At 35.9% G+C, this 14,901-nt stretch overlaps 2 protein-coding genes across 9 annotated transcripts in view; both read left to right on the top strand.

The window, feature by feature from the left end:
* Nucleotides 1-8,003, top strand: part of map4k3a (mitogen-activated protein kinase kinase kinase kinase 3a) — a 61,267-nt gene extending 53,264 nt beyond the window's left edge. For all 8 annotated transcript variants that reach the window (XM_081356973.1, XM_081356970.1, XM_081356972.1 and 5 more), the window contains 15 exons: nt 383-548; nt 1,216-1,313; nt 2,157-2,198; nt 2,386-2,470; nt 2,626-2,705; nt 2,851-2,911; nt 3,142-3,259; nt 3,342-3,400; nt 4,295-4,398; nt 4,666-4,834; nt 5,322-5,390; nt 5,475-5,567; nt 5,765-5,835; nt 6,455-6,510; nt 6,663-8,003. In XM_081356973.1, the coding sequence (XP_081213099.1) occupies nt 383-548; nt 1,216-1,313; nt 2,157-2,198; nt 2,386-2,470; nt 2,626-2,705; nt 2,851-2,911; nt 3,142-3,259; nt 3,342-3,400; nt 4,295-4,398; nt 4,666-4,834; nt 5,322-5,390; nt 5,475-5,567; nt 5,765-5,835; nt 6,455-6,510; nt 6,663-6,750 (1,359 nt within the window). In that variant the 3' untranslated portion in view covers nt 6,751-8,003. The remainder of the gene's footprint in view (nt 1-382; nt 549-1,215; nt 1,314-2,156; nt 2,199-2,385; nt 2,471-2,625; nt 2,706-2,850; nt 2,912-3,141; nt 3,260-3,341; nt 3,401-4,294; nt 4,399-4,665; nt 4,835-5,321; nt 5,391-5,474; nt 5,568-5,764; nt 5,836-6,454; nt 6,511-6,662) is intronic.
* A 182-nt stretch (nt 8,004-8,185) lies between these two features.
* pecr (peroxisomal trans-2-enoyl-CoA reductase) lies at nt 8,186-14,605 on the top strand. The gene is made up of 8 exons (XM_081356975.1): nt 8,186-8,345; nt 8,898-9,031; nt 10,283-10,448; nt 12,334-12,415; nt 12,564-12,660; nt 13,376-13,486; nt 13,779-13,890; nt 14,015-14,605. The coding sequence occupies exons 1-8, from the start codon at nt 8,234-8,236 to the stop codon at nt 14,098-14,100; spliced, it is 900 nt and encodes a 299-aa protein (XP_081213101.1). The 5' UTR covers nt 8,186-8,233; the 3' UTR covers nt 14,101-14,605.
* The last annotated feature ends 296 nt before the right edge of the window (nt 14,606-14,901 follow it).

Genomic DNA, 14,901 nt, shown 5'->3' with positions numbered 1-14,901 from the left:
ACACTTTACAATATATTAAAATAGAAAACAGTTATTTTAAATTGTAATAATAATTTACAATATTATTGTTTTTTTCTGTGTTTTTTGATCAAATAAATATCGCATTGGTGAGCATAAGAGATATCTTTTTAAAACATTTAAAAACTCTTTCCCACCCCAAACCTTTGAAAGGTAGTGTATGTTCAGGTGTTGTTTTGATTTAGCAGTTTTATTTTGAGCATCAAGTCTTTTTTTTTTTTTTTTTTTTTTTCTTGAAGGAAGCTTATCGGAAATCAGTGAACAGCTTCTACAGTTTTTTTTTACATCTACTTTTTTTAGTAATCGCACTATTGATCCCACAGAAGCCGGTAGCATGCTGCTAATTTTGTTCTGTCGTTTCCAGCCAAAGCCCAGTCCCGGACCTCATCAAAGCTCCTCGGGCGATCATGACGGTAACCAGGGCACTATAAAGCGCTGCCCGGAGACCGAAAGCCCGGCTCGATCATCCACCAACGTACCCCCTCGACCTCCGCCTCCTCGACTGCCAGCAAACAAGCTCAGCAGTTTAGGTAATGAGACCAGTCGGGAAGAACTTGACCCGTGGGAAGCCCAGGGGGACGCTGGGATATGTAGTCAGTTCGACGAGAGTCTGCAGGTCTCGTTTGACGACGAGGAAGATCACGATGAGGAAGGAGACAGTAAGACAGGCCCCTCCCGTATTGAATTCAACTCTCCCCTATAAACGTAGTTCAACCCCAGTCACTAAACCTGTCTCTAAACCGTCCCATTGTTAGTCCCTTTAGTCAGCCAGTAGTGAGATTACATGTCATCTCTCATCCCTCTCTAAGAGAAATGCCGTCTATGGTGTTGGCATGTGAAAATGTCACACACCCACTGGAAGACGTCATGAATCACCCACTCCACCCTTGTAATCTTTTCCTTGTCAAATTATTGTTCTCCTGTCAGTCATTGTTGCAGTCATCCTCTTGATTCATTACACTTGTCTTTGCATTGTATTATAGTGTGGTTGCTGCAAATCGCAGCAGTAGCTTAGTAATTACGAAACGTTTCATCGTAATGCTAAACCTCTTTGTGAATGTACATTCAAAGCACACTTTCTTTACTTATGTGCTCTGTGTGCATCTCTTGCTGGATACCTATTTTAAGGAACACAGCTTTTAGGATTTATAAACAGAAACTAAATTGTGTACTATATCTTTTCTTACATACCCACAGGTAATGGAATTAGCCCATCTGAACACTCGCTCTCAACGGAGACACAGTCCACAATGCCCCCTGCTGTTCCTGGAACGAAGGACAAGAAAGATTTTCTAGTATGGCTCGGTTCCATTGCATTTAGTGCGAATTCTTGCAACACTTATGGTTTCTGGATAATGAATATTTGACATGTTTGTATATGTTATATGTATATATTATATTATATTATAATATATATATATATATATATATATATATATATAGGTCATGAAATATAATGATATTTAAGATCTTTAATGATCAGATCTTTAAAGAAATAAAATGATTTAATTATTTATTTAATAATAACAAATCTTTGACATGTTTACATATGTTGTTGTAATATATGTGTGTGTCTGTGTGTGTGTGTGTGTGTGTGTGTGTGTGTAAAATATTATTACAAATAGTTATATTGTTATTTAAATATATATATATATATATATATATATATATATATATATATATATATATATATATATATATATATAGTACCTGTCAAAAGTTTGGAAGCATTACAATTTTTTTTGATGTTTATGAAAGGGTCTCATAAAGTCTCTTATGCTGAACCAAGTCTGCAATTATCTAATCAAAAATACAGTAAAAACAGTAATATTAAAAGCATTAATTTCTCTCTCTCTTTTTAATATTGCTTCAAATGTTTGAATGGTATCATTGTTTCCACAAATTGTTAAGCAGCAAAAACCGTTTTCAGCATTGATAATGATAAAAAAAAAAAAAAATCTTGAGCAGCAAATCAGCATATTACAATGATTTCTAATCAGAGTAATGATGCTGAAAATTCAGCTTGTCATCACAGGACTAAATTACATTTTTAAATGTATTAAAATAGAAAACAATTTTCTGTATCAATCTACTTACATTCTCTTATTTTGCTTCAATTGTATTTGTTTTCCCCACAGAAACCCATCAGCAATGGTCTCCCTCCAACTCCAAAGGTTCATGTAAGTGGATATCATAGATTTGCAGATCTATGGCACTGTATTGGGACTTAAGCGCTTGTAATGCATTTTTATTTAAATGAATGCATTTTACCTTTTTGATGTGTTTGTTTTCTTGGATATAAACCTTTTGAACTGTGATTAATTTGGCTGCATCTGAGTTCTCATTACGTTTTATTCTCATATCCAGATGGGAGCATGTTTCTCTAAAGTCTTTAATGGCTGTCCATTAAAAATACATTGCGCTACCTCATGGATCAATCCAGACACACGAGGTGAGCTCAGTTAATATGTCTTAGTTAGAATCTGGCTTACAGGAAATATTAATATTTCATGATACGTTATTATATCTGTTTTGCCTACATAAGTGTTTTTCTTATATCTCCGCTGAAAAGTCATTTTTTTCTTCCTCCCTGTTTATGCATTTCAGACCAGTATCTGATATTTGGAGCAGAAGAAGGCATCTACACTTTAAACCTTAATGAGCTGCACGAGACGTCCATGGAGCAGGTATGATGCTTCTTTTCAGGCATTTGCAAACAAATTTTGGAAAACTAATTTGTGTGGTGTATATCCTTGTGTTATCTGAGTGTGGCGTGCTTCTTCAGTCAGTCGTGTTTGTTTTGTGCTAAAGCTATTTTTGGGTCATTTTCAGCTTTTCCCCAGGAGATGTACTTGGCTGTATGTCATGAGCAACAGCCTGCTATCAATATCTGGTAAGCTTTGCTTTAAAAAGGTTTAGCGTTTCAAATTACAAATTATTCAGAATGAGTTTCTTTTTTTTTACAATTGCTAAAATATTTTTATTTTCGGGTCACACTTTACATTATAGGATGGAACTGCTTGTAATGTGATAATACTAGAATAGTTAACGTCATATATGTCAAGTGTTTCCTGACATTGTCCTGTTTCCCTGTTTTTGAATAATGAAATTGTGTTTCCGCAGGAAAAGCATGTCACCTGTACTCTCACAGTCTGAGTGGCCTGTTTGAGCATGCTCGACATATGCAGAAACTCCCTGTTGCCATACCAACTTACAGATTTCCTGACAAAATGATCCCCAGGTAAATGTTCAGATCTCTGTGTGTGAGTAAGGATGTGACCAAAATGTGCATTTTTCATTCTATGTTTTTATTTGTATTCCAGGAAATACTCAGTGTCCAATAAGATCCCTGAAACAAAAGGGTGTCAAAAGTGCTGTGTAGGTAAGCAGATCCTGTACTTTTCTTCCTTCCTTTATTTCTGAATTCAGTAACATATATACTTGATGTCAAGCAAATAATTCAGATGTCTTTAAAGTGCCCCTATTATGCTTATTCCGATATTACCTTTCATGCAGTGTGTAATATAGTTGTTTGTGAGTGTAAAAGGTCTGCAAGGTTTCAAAGATTAAAGTGCACGACAAATAAAGTTATTGTCTCCCATAAGAAAGAACTGATTCTGAACTGCCTGAAACAAGTCGTCAGTACTCGGTAGGTCTGTAATAGATTTGCATAATGCCAGCCTTTGGTCTTCATTGGCTGCCTGCGAACAGTGTCTATTTCGACCCGGTCTGGAAGAGTTTGGATCGTGTTGTCGACATTTCGAGAAGACGCTGTGTTCTGCTCTGCGAAAGCAAATCCACTTTGCATGCATTTTCAAAGGATGTGGACTCGCGCTTGAATTGATACGGTAAAACCGACGCCATTGTTACCGTTCGTATCACTGTGTGTACAAGTGCTGAGGAAGCCTCCGGAGCTGAAGTTCAGATACGGTAATGTGCGTTTCATTTCACCAATCACAACAGACTGGCCCGTCTGACCAATCAGAGCAGAGCAAGCTCTCGGAAAGGAGGGGTTTAGAGAGATAGAATCCTTTATCGAACCGTTTCAGACACTGCGAGGAAAGAGGTGATGCTGCAATGTATATTATGAGAGAATTTAACTGTTTTTTGACCTTGGATGCTTGTAAACCTATTGTAGGAGTCCTCCTAAACAAAATTAAGAACCTTTAAAATAGCATAATGGGGCACTTTAAGGAAAATATAGTGAAATAGACTTTATTTAAGGTATTCTACAGTATTTTGTTTCCATACTGTATGTTGTCTTGTTTATTCTCAGTGAGGAATCCTTATACTGGCCACAAGTACCTGTGCGGTGCCTTTCAGTCCAGTATTGTCCTTTTTGAGTGGGTGGAGTCCATGCAGAAATTCATGTTGGTCAAGGTGAGCCCAGTGTCACTGGTTCCCATCGCCAAAACAATGTTAAAGGGTGATCTGCAGATCAGCATCACACTAAAATCCATGGAAAAAGGGTTGACAACTTAGTGGTGGAAATAAATATAATGTAGGCTTAGCTATTAGCTATTCATGTTTCCTTTAAGCTTTTAAAAATTGCTGATCTTCTACTTAAGACTTGTGGGTTAAATTTGCTTTACTTGGCATATTCACATGCAGGCTGTTCCAAATTAAGCACTGACTCATTCCCTGCAGAGCATAGACTTCCCCCTGCCGTGTCCGCTGGAGGTGTTTGAGATGCTGGTGGTTCCAGAGCATCAGTATCCTCTCATCTGCATAGCTGTGAGCAAAGGGACAGAGCTTAACCAGGTGGTGCGGTTTGAGACCCTCAATCCCAACTCTACCACCAACTGGTTCGATTCTGGTGGGTTCTTTAAAACTACTTGGTAAATCCTACATTATGGGGACAACATAGGTCCCTACAAAGGTGGCAATATCTGAAATCCTTGTCATTGTGGGGACATTTGTTGATCCCCATGAGAAAAACTGCTTATAAATCATACTAAGTGGTTTTTTTTTTGTTTGTAAAAATGCAGAAAGTTTTCTCTGATGGGTAGGGTTAGTGTAAGGGGATAGAATATACAGTTTGTATTGTTTAACAAGTGTCTATGGAAAGTCCCCATACAACATGAAAACACAACGTGTGAGTGTGCCTGTGCGTGCGTGAGTGTGTGTGTGTGTGTGTGTGTGTGTGTGTGTGTGTGTGTGTGTGTGTGTGTGTGTGTGTGTGTGTGTGTGTGTGTGTGTGTGTGTGTGTGTGTGTGTGTGTGTAAATTTTTGATTTTAATTAATTTGACTCTTTTGGAATTTTAAAAATGCTTAATTCTAGAAAATTGTTAATGTTGTTTCAGATACCCCACAGAGTTGTGTGATGCATGTGACCCAGCTGGAGAGAGATACAATTTTAGTCTGCTTAGATCGTAAGTACAGAACATGCCATTAATAACAGATGCATGCATATCAAAAAACAGATATAGTGATTAATTGCCTCTCTTCATTTCCAGGGAGCATTAAGATTGTGAATTTGCAAGGCCGGTTAAAGTCCAGTCGGAAACTCTCAGCCGAACTGACTTTTAACTTCCAGATTGAATCAATAGGTATGGAACTTTGGTACATTAAGGGTGTCCTGAAGTAAACATTCTTCCATTTTTACATAAGTCTTCTCTAAGCTCATTGAATTTAACAGTTAACATTTAGGTATTTAAACACTTTTCTATGGGTAAATTCTTGTTTTATTGTAGTATCTATCTATTGTAGTAAATTCTCTCTCTATGCATCTATCTGTCCCTCTTAGTTTGCCTTCAAGACAGTGTGTTGGCCTTCTGGAGGCATGGCATGCAAGGACGCAGCTTCAAGTCCAATGAGGCAAGTCCATCTTAATATATGTGAGAGGTGATGTACAGACTGCCTGTCAATAATATCAAGAGAAAAAACCCTGACCCCATCGTGAAGCAAAAAAACAAACAATGCAAAAATATTACAATATATATATAAATGATATATTAAATATATAATATAATATAAATGTATGTTTATATCTAAATTAAATAAGTAAAATTTAATTTAATATAAATACTTAATGCCAATTAAATGCAATACAGGTTACTAATTAAAATGTTTATAACTAAATATTATTCATTTGCAATACAGGTTACTTTTTAATATGGTCTAGCTGATATTTAACAACATTTTTAATATTTAACAACATTGATATTTAACAACAAAATTTTTTTAATTCTTTCTCATTCAGCTATTTTAAACAAACACACACACACACACACACACACACACACATGTATATATATATGTATATGTGTGTATATGTATGTGTGTGTGTTTAAAATAGCTGAATGAGAAAAAAAAAGTATATATATATATATATATATCAGGATCAGAATGTATTTCGGAGAGTGGTGTAAGAATTTTTTAGTTAAACTATATGACATACATATTTTGCAATCACATTACTCTGTTTATATTCCAGATTACACAGGAGATTTCTGACAACACGAGGATATTTAGACTGCTGGGTTCAGACAGGTGAGAAGAAGCCATCTAATTATTATGTCATTATTTAATTAATATTGTACACTTTATTACTGGTGTGCCAATCCATGTTTTATGATGTAGGGCATATGTTCGCAGAAAGGGCATCAGGTCAAAGGTATCTGTTTTGATGTTGTTCTTTATAGGGTGGTGGTTTTGGAGAGCCGGCCAACAGACAATCCAACAGCACACAGCAATCTCTACATCCTCGCAGGCCACGAAAACAGCTACTGACCGCAATGCATCTTGGTGCAAAAACACTACATGCCGGAATGCAGCGTTACAAGAGGCTTTTAATTGAATGTGGCCCAATGACAACTAGCCACGTCTCAGAAGAACCACAGATATGCTGCTGTTGGACAACTGAGAGCACAGAGGAAGACTTGAATGGATTCAGAGATCTCAGAGAACAGATAGGCCGTAAACGCATGATGTACTACAGTATGCACTTTCACCCTTAACTGTTTTAGAGGCCTTGCTTTGGTTTGGCTTCTAGCAGTTTTAATTTATTTTTTAACTGAAACACACACATATACACTTTTTTTTTTTTTTTTTTTTTTAAGTAAGCAAGATTTCTTTTATTTTAAGCCACTACTCTCACTTGACGCTAACCACACAAGTGCTTGAAAACACGTATTTAATTCATGTACATACAGACATAGTATTGTTGAGTTGTACTCTTTGCATCGGTTATGTAGATATCAGTACATTTATGTTGTACAGGTTTGTGGCAGCGTTAGCGTTGTAAAGGACTGTGAGATGTTGGGTACTACTTAAAATGACCTCTAGGGCCAGATAATTTTTGTTATATGCAATGGTTTAAGAATCACAAAGCTGAAGTGCCACTCTTTCCGAGACTTGCCTTCTTAATGTCTTTTTTGTTTGTTTTTTTATTGTAAAACCTAATTGTTTTTTTTTATATAAAGCCAAATTGTGTTTTTATTGAGCAACTTCTAATTCAGTGGCCCTCGTAATTGTTTTTAACTCTGTGGTATGCACTCACTTCAAATTTGCACAATGTTATTAAAATGTTAATGTGTATATGTAAGTGTATGTTTAAAACCATGCAGATAATAACATATATAGATATATACACATGTATTTTTTTGGAAATGTGTATACATGTATAATCCTAATAAGCAATAAATCATTAGGATGTTTTTACATTATTTTGAAAAGTTCTCAAGCTTATGTGGAAGACATTACTGTCTGCATCCAGATGTTTGTATGTAACTGAGTGCTGTATACACTATTTACAAGATGATGTTGGAATTTGTGAGTTGCTGTAAACTTTCTACAACGTGGACTTTCTCTTACAGAACTGCCATTCAAAGTAAATGTAATTCCACAATAAGAACAGAAATACATATTCCGTGCGTTCTCTTGTCTGTAATTCACAATTTAATTCGATTATGGAATACGTTTTCTTTTCGTTTTGTGTCAAATGTACATAGTGTAAAATAAAATCACATGGTTTTACATACTGAGATGTCTTTCGTGTTTTAATAATAAAAGTATTTTGCTTACTTTTATACATTTTGCTTAGTATTTCTTGTGAAATTTACAAAATCTAATTATTAATGTTGTCATAATTGCTATTATTAAAAGTTCAAAGCGCAAACGGTCGTGCTCAGAACATAGGAAGCTAAATCAACACGCGGAAGGGGACTTTTATTTTGCTTCACAGTCCGTCTCGTCACGTGACGTCAGAGAAATCATGGCTGTGTCCAGTGTGTTTAAAGCAGGTCTTTTTAATCACAAAGTTGCAATCGTGACGGGAGGCGGGACTGGGATAGGAAAATCTATTACTTCAGAGCTCTTACAGTTGGGTATGCATTTACTGTTTTTACAGATGGATTTGTCCTTGTATTTAGATCAGGGCTGCATACGATAACGTATAACACTAACAGTGAACTTTAGTCCAGATATTGAGCAACACAGCAATCGGCCAATAACTTCCAGGTCATCAATCACCAATTTAACTATTACCAATGCAATGTATTTGATGTTTTTAGATCATAATTTCCATTTAAGACAGGTGAATTTCGTAACATATCTTGGAATATATAATATAGAAAATAATGATTTAAATGTTTTTAGTATTAGAATGTTCAATTATGTACTATCACTCAGTAAAAAAAGCTACAAAAGCTGTCGCTGTGGGGGTTCCTTTTCAAAAGGTACACCTTTGTACCTAAAAAGTGCATATTTAGTCCCTCAAAGGTACATATTGGTACCAAAAGTGTACATTTTAGAACCCTTTTGAAGGGTACTGTCACAGTGACAGCTTTTGTACCTTTTTTCTGAGAGTGTAGGAACAAACCCTCTGTAAAACGTTAATAAAACTTATATAGTCCCAAATATCTCCCAATATGTTGTAGGATGCAATGTGGTCATATCATCCAGAAAGCTTGAGCGTCTGGAGTCAGCAGCTGAAGAGCTGGCACAGAAGATCCCCCCATCCAGTCCGGCTAAAGTGACCCCTATACAGTGCAACATCCGAAATGAAGAAGAGGTGACAGTCTCATGAACCTGTTTTTATACGTTGCCTTCATGCCAGAGAGGCATGTGTAAAATGTATTTGTTTTCAGCACGTTTATTTAGGATGTTATATAGGACAAATTCTGGTTTCTCCATCTGGCAATTCCTGTCTATAGATAATAGTAGGGTCATTCTGTATCAAATCAACCAAATTTCAGAAACTTCCCCAGCTCAAATTTTTTATTTTGTTCATACTTTTTTCTGTAGAAAGACAAACATAAATAGTGATGAAAACCAAAAAAATTGAGCCAAATTACAGGGGGCAGAAAATGATTTTAGAAAGATTGAACCAGATATTAATTGCTTTCTAAAAAATAGTGGATTACTCACTAAATATTCGTCCAAGGCATTTAATATTTTGGCTTTTTTCTTCATTTATGTATGTCTTTTACCAGAAAAGAAATCAAAATGAAAAAAATAAATAATTATAATAGCTGGGGACTTCTGGTTGAGTTGAGAATGAGAGCTGCACGATTCTGGATACATGTTGAATCACGATTTTTTGTTTTATTTGTTTGTTTCAAATATTATATAAGATTATGATTGTGAACAGACAAGTTTAAGAATTAATTACTTAAAAAAATCGGTTTGAATGAATGATTCAGTGACTTATAAATACTTAGTTAACTTGTTTAATAACTGCGTGAATCCGCGTTTTTGAATGAATCTCTTGAATGAATGATTCAATGACAAATTTAACAGTCACTTGTCACCACCTAGTGGCGAAACAATGAATAGATACTTGTTATTTGAGGCGCCAAGTTACTTTCAGTATGTGATTTGCTCTATTTTGATCGCTATAACTTTTATCTCAATATTCTGTGTTAATTTGAATATTTGTGAAACATAGAAATATCAATACTGTGTGGTTGACTGCTTGTGATTGAAGCTGACAACTGTTGTCTCTGGCTCAGCGCAGATTTGAAGAGAAGAATGGCTGTATGGATTTGAATGGATTGTAGGGGGCGTGTCTTGAGGTAATAGGGGCGTGGTTTGTAGTACTGCGGGACGCAGTTGGACACACACATACTTGGATTTGAATGAGATTTTGTCAAAGGTTTAATTGGGTGGCACAGACGAATCGTTGTCGAATGAGTGTTTGATCGCGATCTTTTCACGATTAATCGTGCAGCTCTGCGCAGAATGACCCTGTTGGTTTGGATTATAAAGTCCTGTGACTCTACAAAGAAAATGTATTATTTAGCCTATCACTCATTTTTGACAGGTGAAGAACCTGATGGCCTCCACCCTGAAGCTCCATGGGAGGATCGACTTTTTAGTGAATAATGGAGGTGGACAGTTTTCCAGCCCAGTGAACATGATGAGTGCAAAAGGCTGGAACGCTGTGATTGACACCAACCTCAACGGAACGTTCTTATGCTCCAAAGAAGGTTCGGAGTGCGATGTGATGTGAAACGTGAGACATGGTTTAGCTATAGACTTCACTCTTAAAAATAAGAGTTCCAAAAGCGATGCCATAGAACAGGGGTGGGCAAACTTTTTGGCTCAAGGGCCACACTGGGTTTTAAAATTTGACAGAGGGCCGGCCCAGTAGCAGATTATGAAACACGATCTAATTAAATTGCGTATCTATACCACGAATTTTATTTCTCGTGCCATTTATACGCCAAAAATATATTTTTTTGCGTGCATATGCTGCGCACTGTAAACCCTTTGGTTAGGATTAGGGGTGCGGAGTGCGTGCCTATTACACGCCATTAAAGGGATAGTTCGCCCAAAAATGAAAGTTCTGTCATTTACTCACCCTCAAGTTGTTTCAAACCTGTATGAATTTATTTTTTCTGCTGAACACAAAAGAAGATATTTTGAAAAATGTCGGTAACCAAACAGTTGATGGACCCCATTGACTTCCATAGTAGGAAAAAAATACTATGGAAGTCAATGGAGTCCATCAACTGTTTGGTTTACCCGAGATTTTTCAAAATATCTTGTTTTGTGTTCAGCAGAAAAAAGAAATTCATACAGGTTTGAAACAACTTGAGGGTGAGTAAATGATGACCGAATTTTCATTTTTGGGCGAACTATCCCTTTAAGTGCGTATCATATGCACGCGAAAACTGCGTTTCATAAGAACTACAAATACAATTCGTGGTATTCGCACTTTCATGAGATCGGGCGGGGCAAACACATTTACGTTGTGGCAACGTCTGCGCGAAATTCAACAACTGAGAGACGACATTCTGACAATACATTTTGTTTATGCTAGATATCCCCCATTTAGCATGTTATGTTTTGAGGTTAATTTTTAAAAAACTAAAATTTGGGAAAAAAAACGAAATAAACGAATATACAAATTTATTTTAAGTATAATAAAATAAAACATAAAAAGCAAATGCAGATCAGAACATTTAATGAACAAAACCGGGTTCTGTACATGGCAGATGTCAGGGGAGCGTAGTCGAAAGTCGGGCGATAAAGGTTTTGTAAACGGAATCAGTCAGGAGGATACATCCACAAATCCAGAGTAGCAAAACTAAATAGCAGAAAAATCAAAGGAAAAACTAAACGTGTGCAAGCGGTTACCAAACATTTTTTTCTCTGTGAGTTTTCAAAAAAAGGAAAAAACATTAACATGCACCAAGTCTATGCTGTTGCTGTCTGTTTGGTTTCCATGGTGACGCGTCTAGCTTGTTACGTGACACACCGCAGCCACAACAGCGCTGAATGAATGATGATCTGCTTTTATGTCATTTTTCCTTTTTTACATTTGTTAGCTATGGCATGAAATATCTGATATTCCGATTGTCAAATATATGCAACGCAATTTATATATAACGCAAAGTATTGCAAGAAAAAGGCAAAATTAATGCGATCTTAAGACAATTTTTTAAATACTCGACGGGCCGGATTAAACAGCCTAACGGGCCGTATGTGGCCCGCGGGCCGTAGTTTGCCCACCCCTGCCATAGAAGAACCGGTTTAGGTTCCCATAAGAACCTTTCAGCGAACTGTTCTCAAAAGACCCATTTTTTTTGTGTGTGTGTGTGTGTGTGTGTGTGTGTGTGTGTGTGTGTGTGTGAAGAACATTTTAATAATCTGAAGAAACCTTTTGTGCAATAGAAAGGTTCCATGGATGTTGAAGTTTCTTTATAGAACCATACATCAGAGGCCTATAAATAACCTTTATTTTTAAGGGTGTATTTGTGATTGTATGTGTAAATTGTAAGCCTTATTTCTAACTAAATAATGAATTGACATGTTTACAATTCACAACATTTCAAGAGCTACTCTCAAACTTTTGCTCTTGATTCGTAGCATACAATGCGTGGATGAAAGATAATGGAGGTGTGATTGTGAACATCATTGCGGACATGTGGAAGGGTTTCCCTGGAATGGCGTGAGTTGGTAAAAAATATTGGTTAATAAAAATATTGTGTATAATTACTTTACATTTAATGGCTGTTTAAATATATTTATCCTCTCATGGTAATGCATTTTGTCTCCTTTTAAAGCTATGTTTAAACTGCCAGACTTGTTTATGACAGGCACACAGGAGCGGCTCGAGCTGCAGTGGACAACCTGACCAAGAGCCTGGCCATTGAGTGGGCTGACAGTGGCATCCGGGTCAACTCTGTGGCGCCGGTAAGTGCCAGTTTGGAAACAATTGGAAAGCATACTGTGTTTGCATAGTGTTGTCCAGAATGAGGTTGAATTGTTTGTATGATATTCACGATTATTGATTTATCGTCTAATCGTGGTTATTCTATGTATTGGCAATTATTTGAGATAGATAACTGTACAATAAGTGTACAGTTTAAATTTCAATCACATTTGGCCAAAGAATATAAAAAACACTGTTGTGTTTTATAGGAAATTATGGTTTGTGGGTTTCAGCAGACTGCATTATATTATATTATACATTTTCAAAGCATTAAAGAAAATCACATGTGCCTATTTTATTAGAATTGTATTATATTAATACAATTTAAGTTTAAAAATAAGGTATTAGGACATGAACAAAACAAAATTATATAATTAATCGTATGGCAATTAATCGTCAGCAAAAAATGCATGATTTTCACAGGCCTACCGCAAAATGAAAATGCACATTATAAGCTAATTAAATGTCGGGGGAAAATAGCTTTGTCTTGCCTGAAAACGTTTCCATAGTATTTTGGAAACCATAACCATTTGGTTATCCATAGTTCCAAGTTTTTTACTAAATAACATGTTTTTATTATATATATAGTGCAATTCCAATTCAACTGCAATATACACTCCTAATTGATCTGTATTTTATCACAGAGACAGTGTGTGTCCATTTGTTTGTTTTTTTGTGTGTGTTTCTCGACTGTAGGGAACTATCATATCCAAAACTGCAATGGAAAACTACAAAGAATATGGTCCTACTTTGTTTAAGATGTCAGTGCCATTTAGTCCGGCTAAAAGACTTGGTGTTCCTGAGGAGGTAACCTATAACCTATTATGTTGTTGATGACATTTTGAAATAGCAGAAACTAATCAAAGATCAGAACATAATTACTGCCGCTATATACTCTACAGCTAAACCTGTGTGTGTGTGTGTGTGTGTGTGTGTGTGTGTGTGTGTGTGTGTGTGTGTGTGTGTGTGTGTGTGTGTCTCTATGTATATAAATGTGTTTAAGTTAGTGTTTAAATAATCTGAGATTGAAATAAATTTCTGTTCTGCTCAGATCCTTAATATTTAATATGGATAATAATATATACAATATTTCTATCAGATATCACCAGCTGTATGTTTCTTGCTGTCTCCGGCTGCCAGTTACATTACTGGAGCGACCCTGAAGGTCGATGCAGGACAGAGCCTTTACCACTCTATGTGGGAAATCCCAGGTACCCATATTTGAGCCGGATGAGAGCATAACACATGCTGTATTTGTTTCGAAATCACGGACGGATGTTGACTTACCATGAGTATTCAAATGCTTTCTGTTTCTGTTTGTGTCTGTCTGATCAGACCACAGTGCCTGGCCTCCAGCCCCAGATGGAGAAAATACAGACACACTGAGAGAAATCATGAAAATGACCAAATCCAAGCTGTGAATCATGACAAAACAAGTCTAGACTGTCAAACAGCTGCTCTTCATCACAGCGTGGGTGAAGAACAAATGTTTTTTTCTTTGCCAGGAATTGCAACGCGACTGTGGCTTTTCTTGAGGAACTGTGCTTAATCAATGTAAATATATGTAATAGTATGATATTGTGAATATAACATTTGTAATTGTTAGATTTCTAAAAAGAACATGTATCAACTGACACCGTGAGATTACAAATATGTAATGTATTGTTCAAGAAAATAAATTTTCTGTTGAAAACTTTTAATTGCATTAAGCATCAGTTTGCTGGGTCATTTCTGTTATAAAGTATAGCTTTTTAAAATAAAATAAAAAAGTATATACCAGACTTTCAGATTTATGCTAGACACTTATCTTTTGATTATTTACACTATAGTAAGAAAATGAACAGGATGCTTTAACTGTTTTGTAGTTTCTACAGAAATACCCACCAAAAATGCCCATCCTGATTTTGTTTATTAAAGCGATATTACAAAAGAGAAAAATAAAAATGACGTTTAAGATTAATGAAAAACAAATACATTACCAATGGAAGCAATGTTCCCAAGAAAACATTACGTTGAAATACTTGTTTTAGTAAAAAGTGGAACAATTTAAGTAAAATCTAGAATATTTCTATTTTAAATGGCCAACTTAGCAAAAAATGAGACATTGAGATGATTTTTAAGTTTATTGTCAGGCGAAATGAAAGATTAATCTGTTTCATTGGCATCTTACTCGGAACATGTTTAAAAATTGAGGCTCCCTCAGAGTGCCGGTTGCTAGGCAG

Source organism: Scardinius erythrophthalmus (genome assembly GCF_964197995.2).
Source record: "Scardinius erythrophthalmus genome assembly, chromosome: 25".
Lineage (NCBI taxonomy): Eukaryota > Metazoa > Chordata > Actinopteri > Cypriniformes > Leuciscidae > Scardinius > Scardinius erythrophthalmus.
This window is presented reverse-complemented; position numbering and strand designations above follow the sequence as displayed.

Excerpts from the sequence above, each read along its gene's own strand:
- pecr (XM_081356975.1), top strand. The coding sequence starts at position 8,234 with ATGGCTGTGTCCAGTGTGTTTAAAGCAGGTCTTTTTAATCACAAAGTT. Across the intron at positions 9,032-10,282 it reads ACATCCGAAATGAAGAAGAG|GTGAAGAACCTGATGGCCTC; the intron begins GTGACAGTCTCA and ends CATTTTTGACAG. Across the intron at positions 10,449-12,333 it reads GTTCTTATGCTCCAAAGAAG|CATACAATGCGTGGATGAAA; the intron begins GTTCGGAGTGCG and ends CTTGATTCGTAG.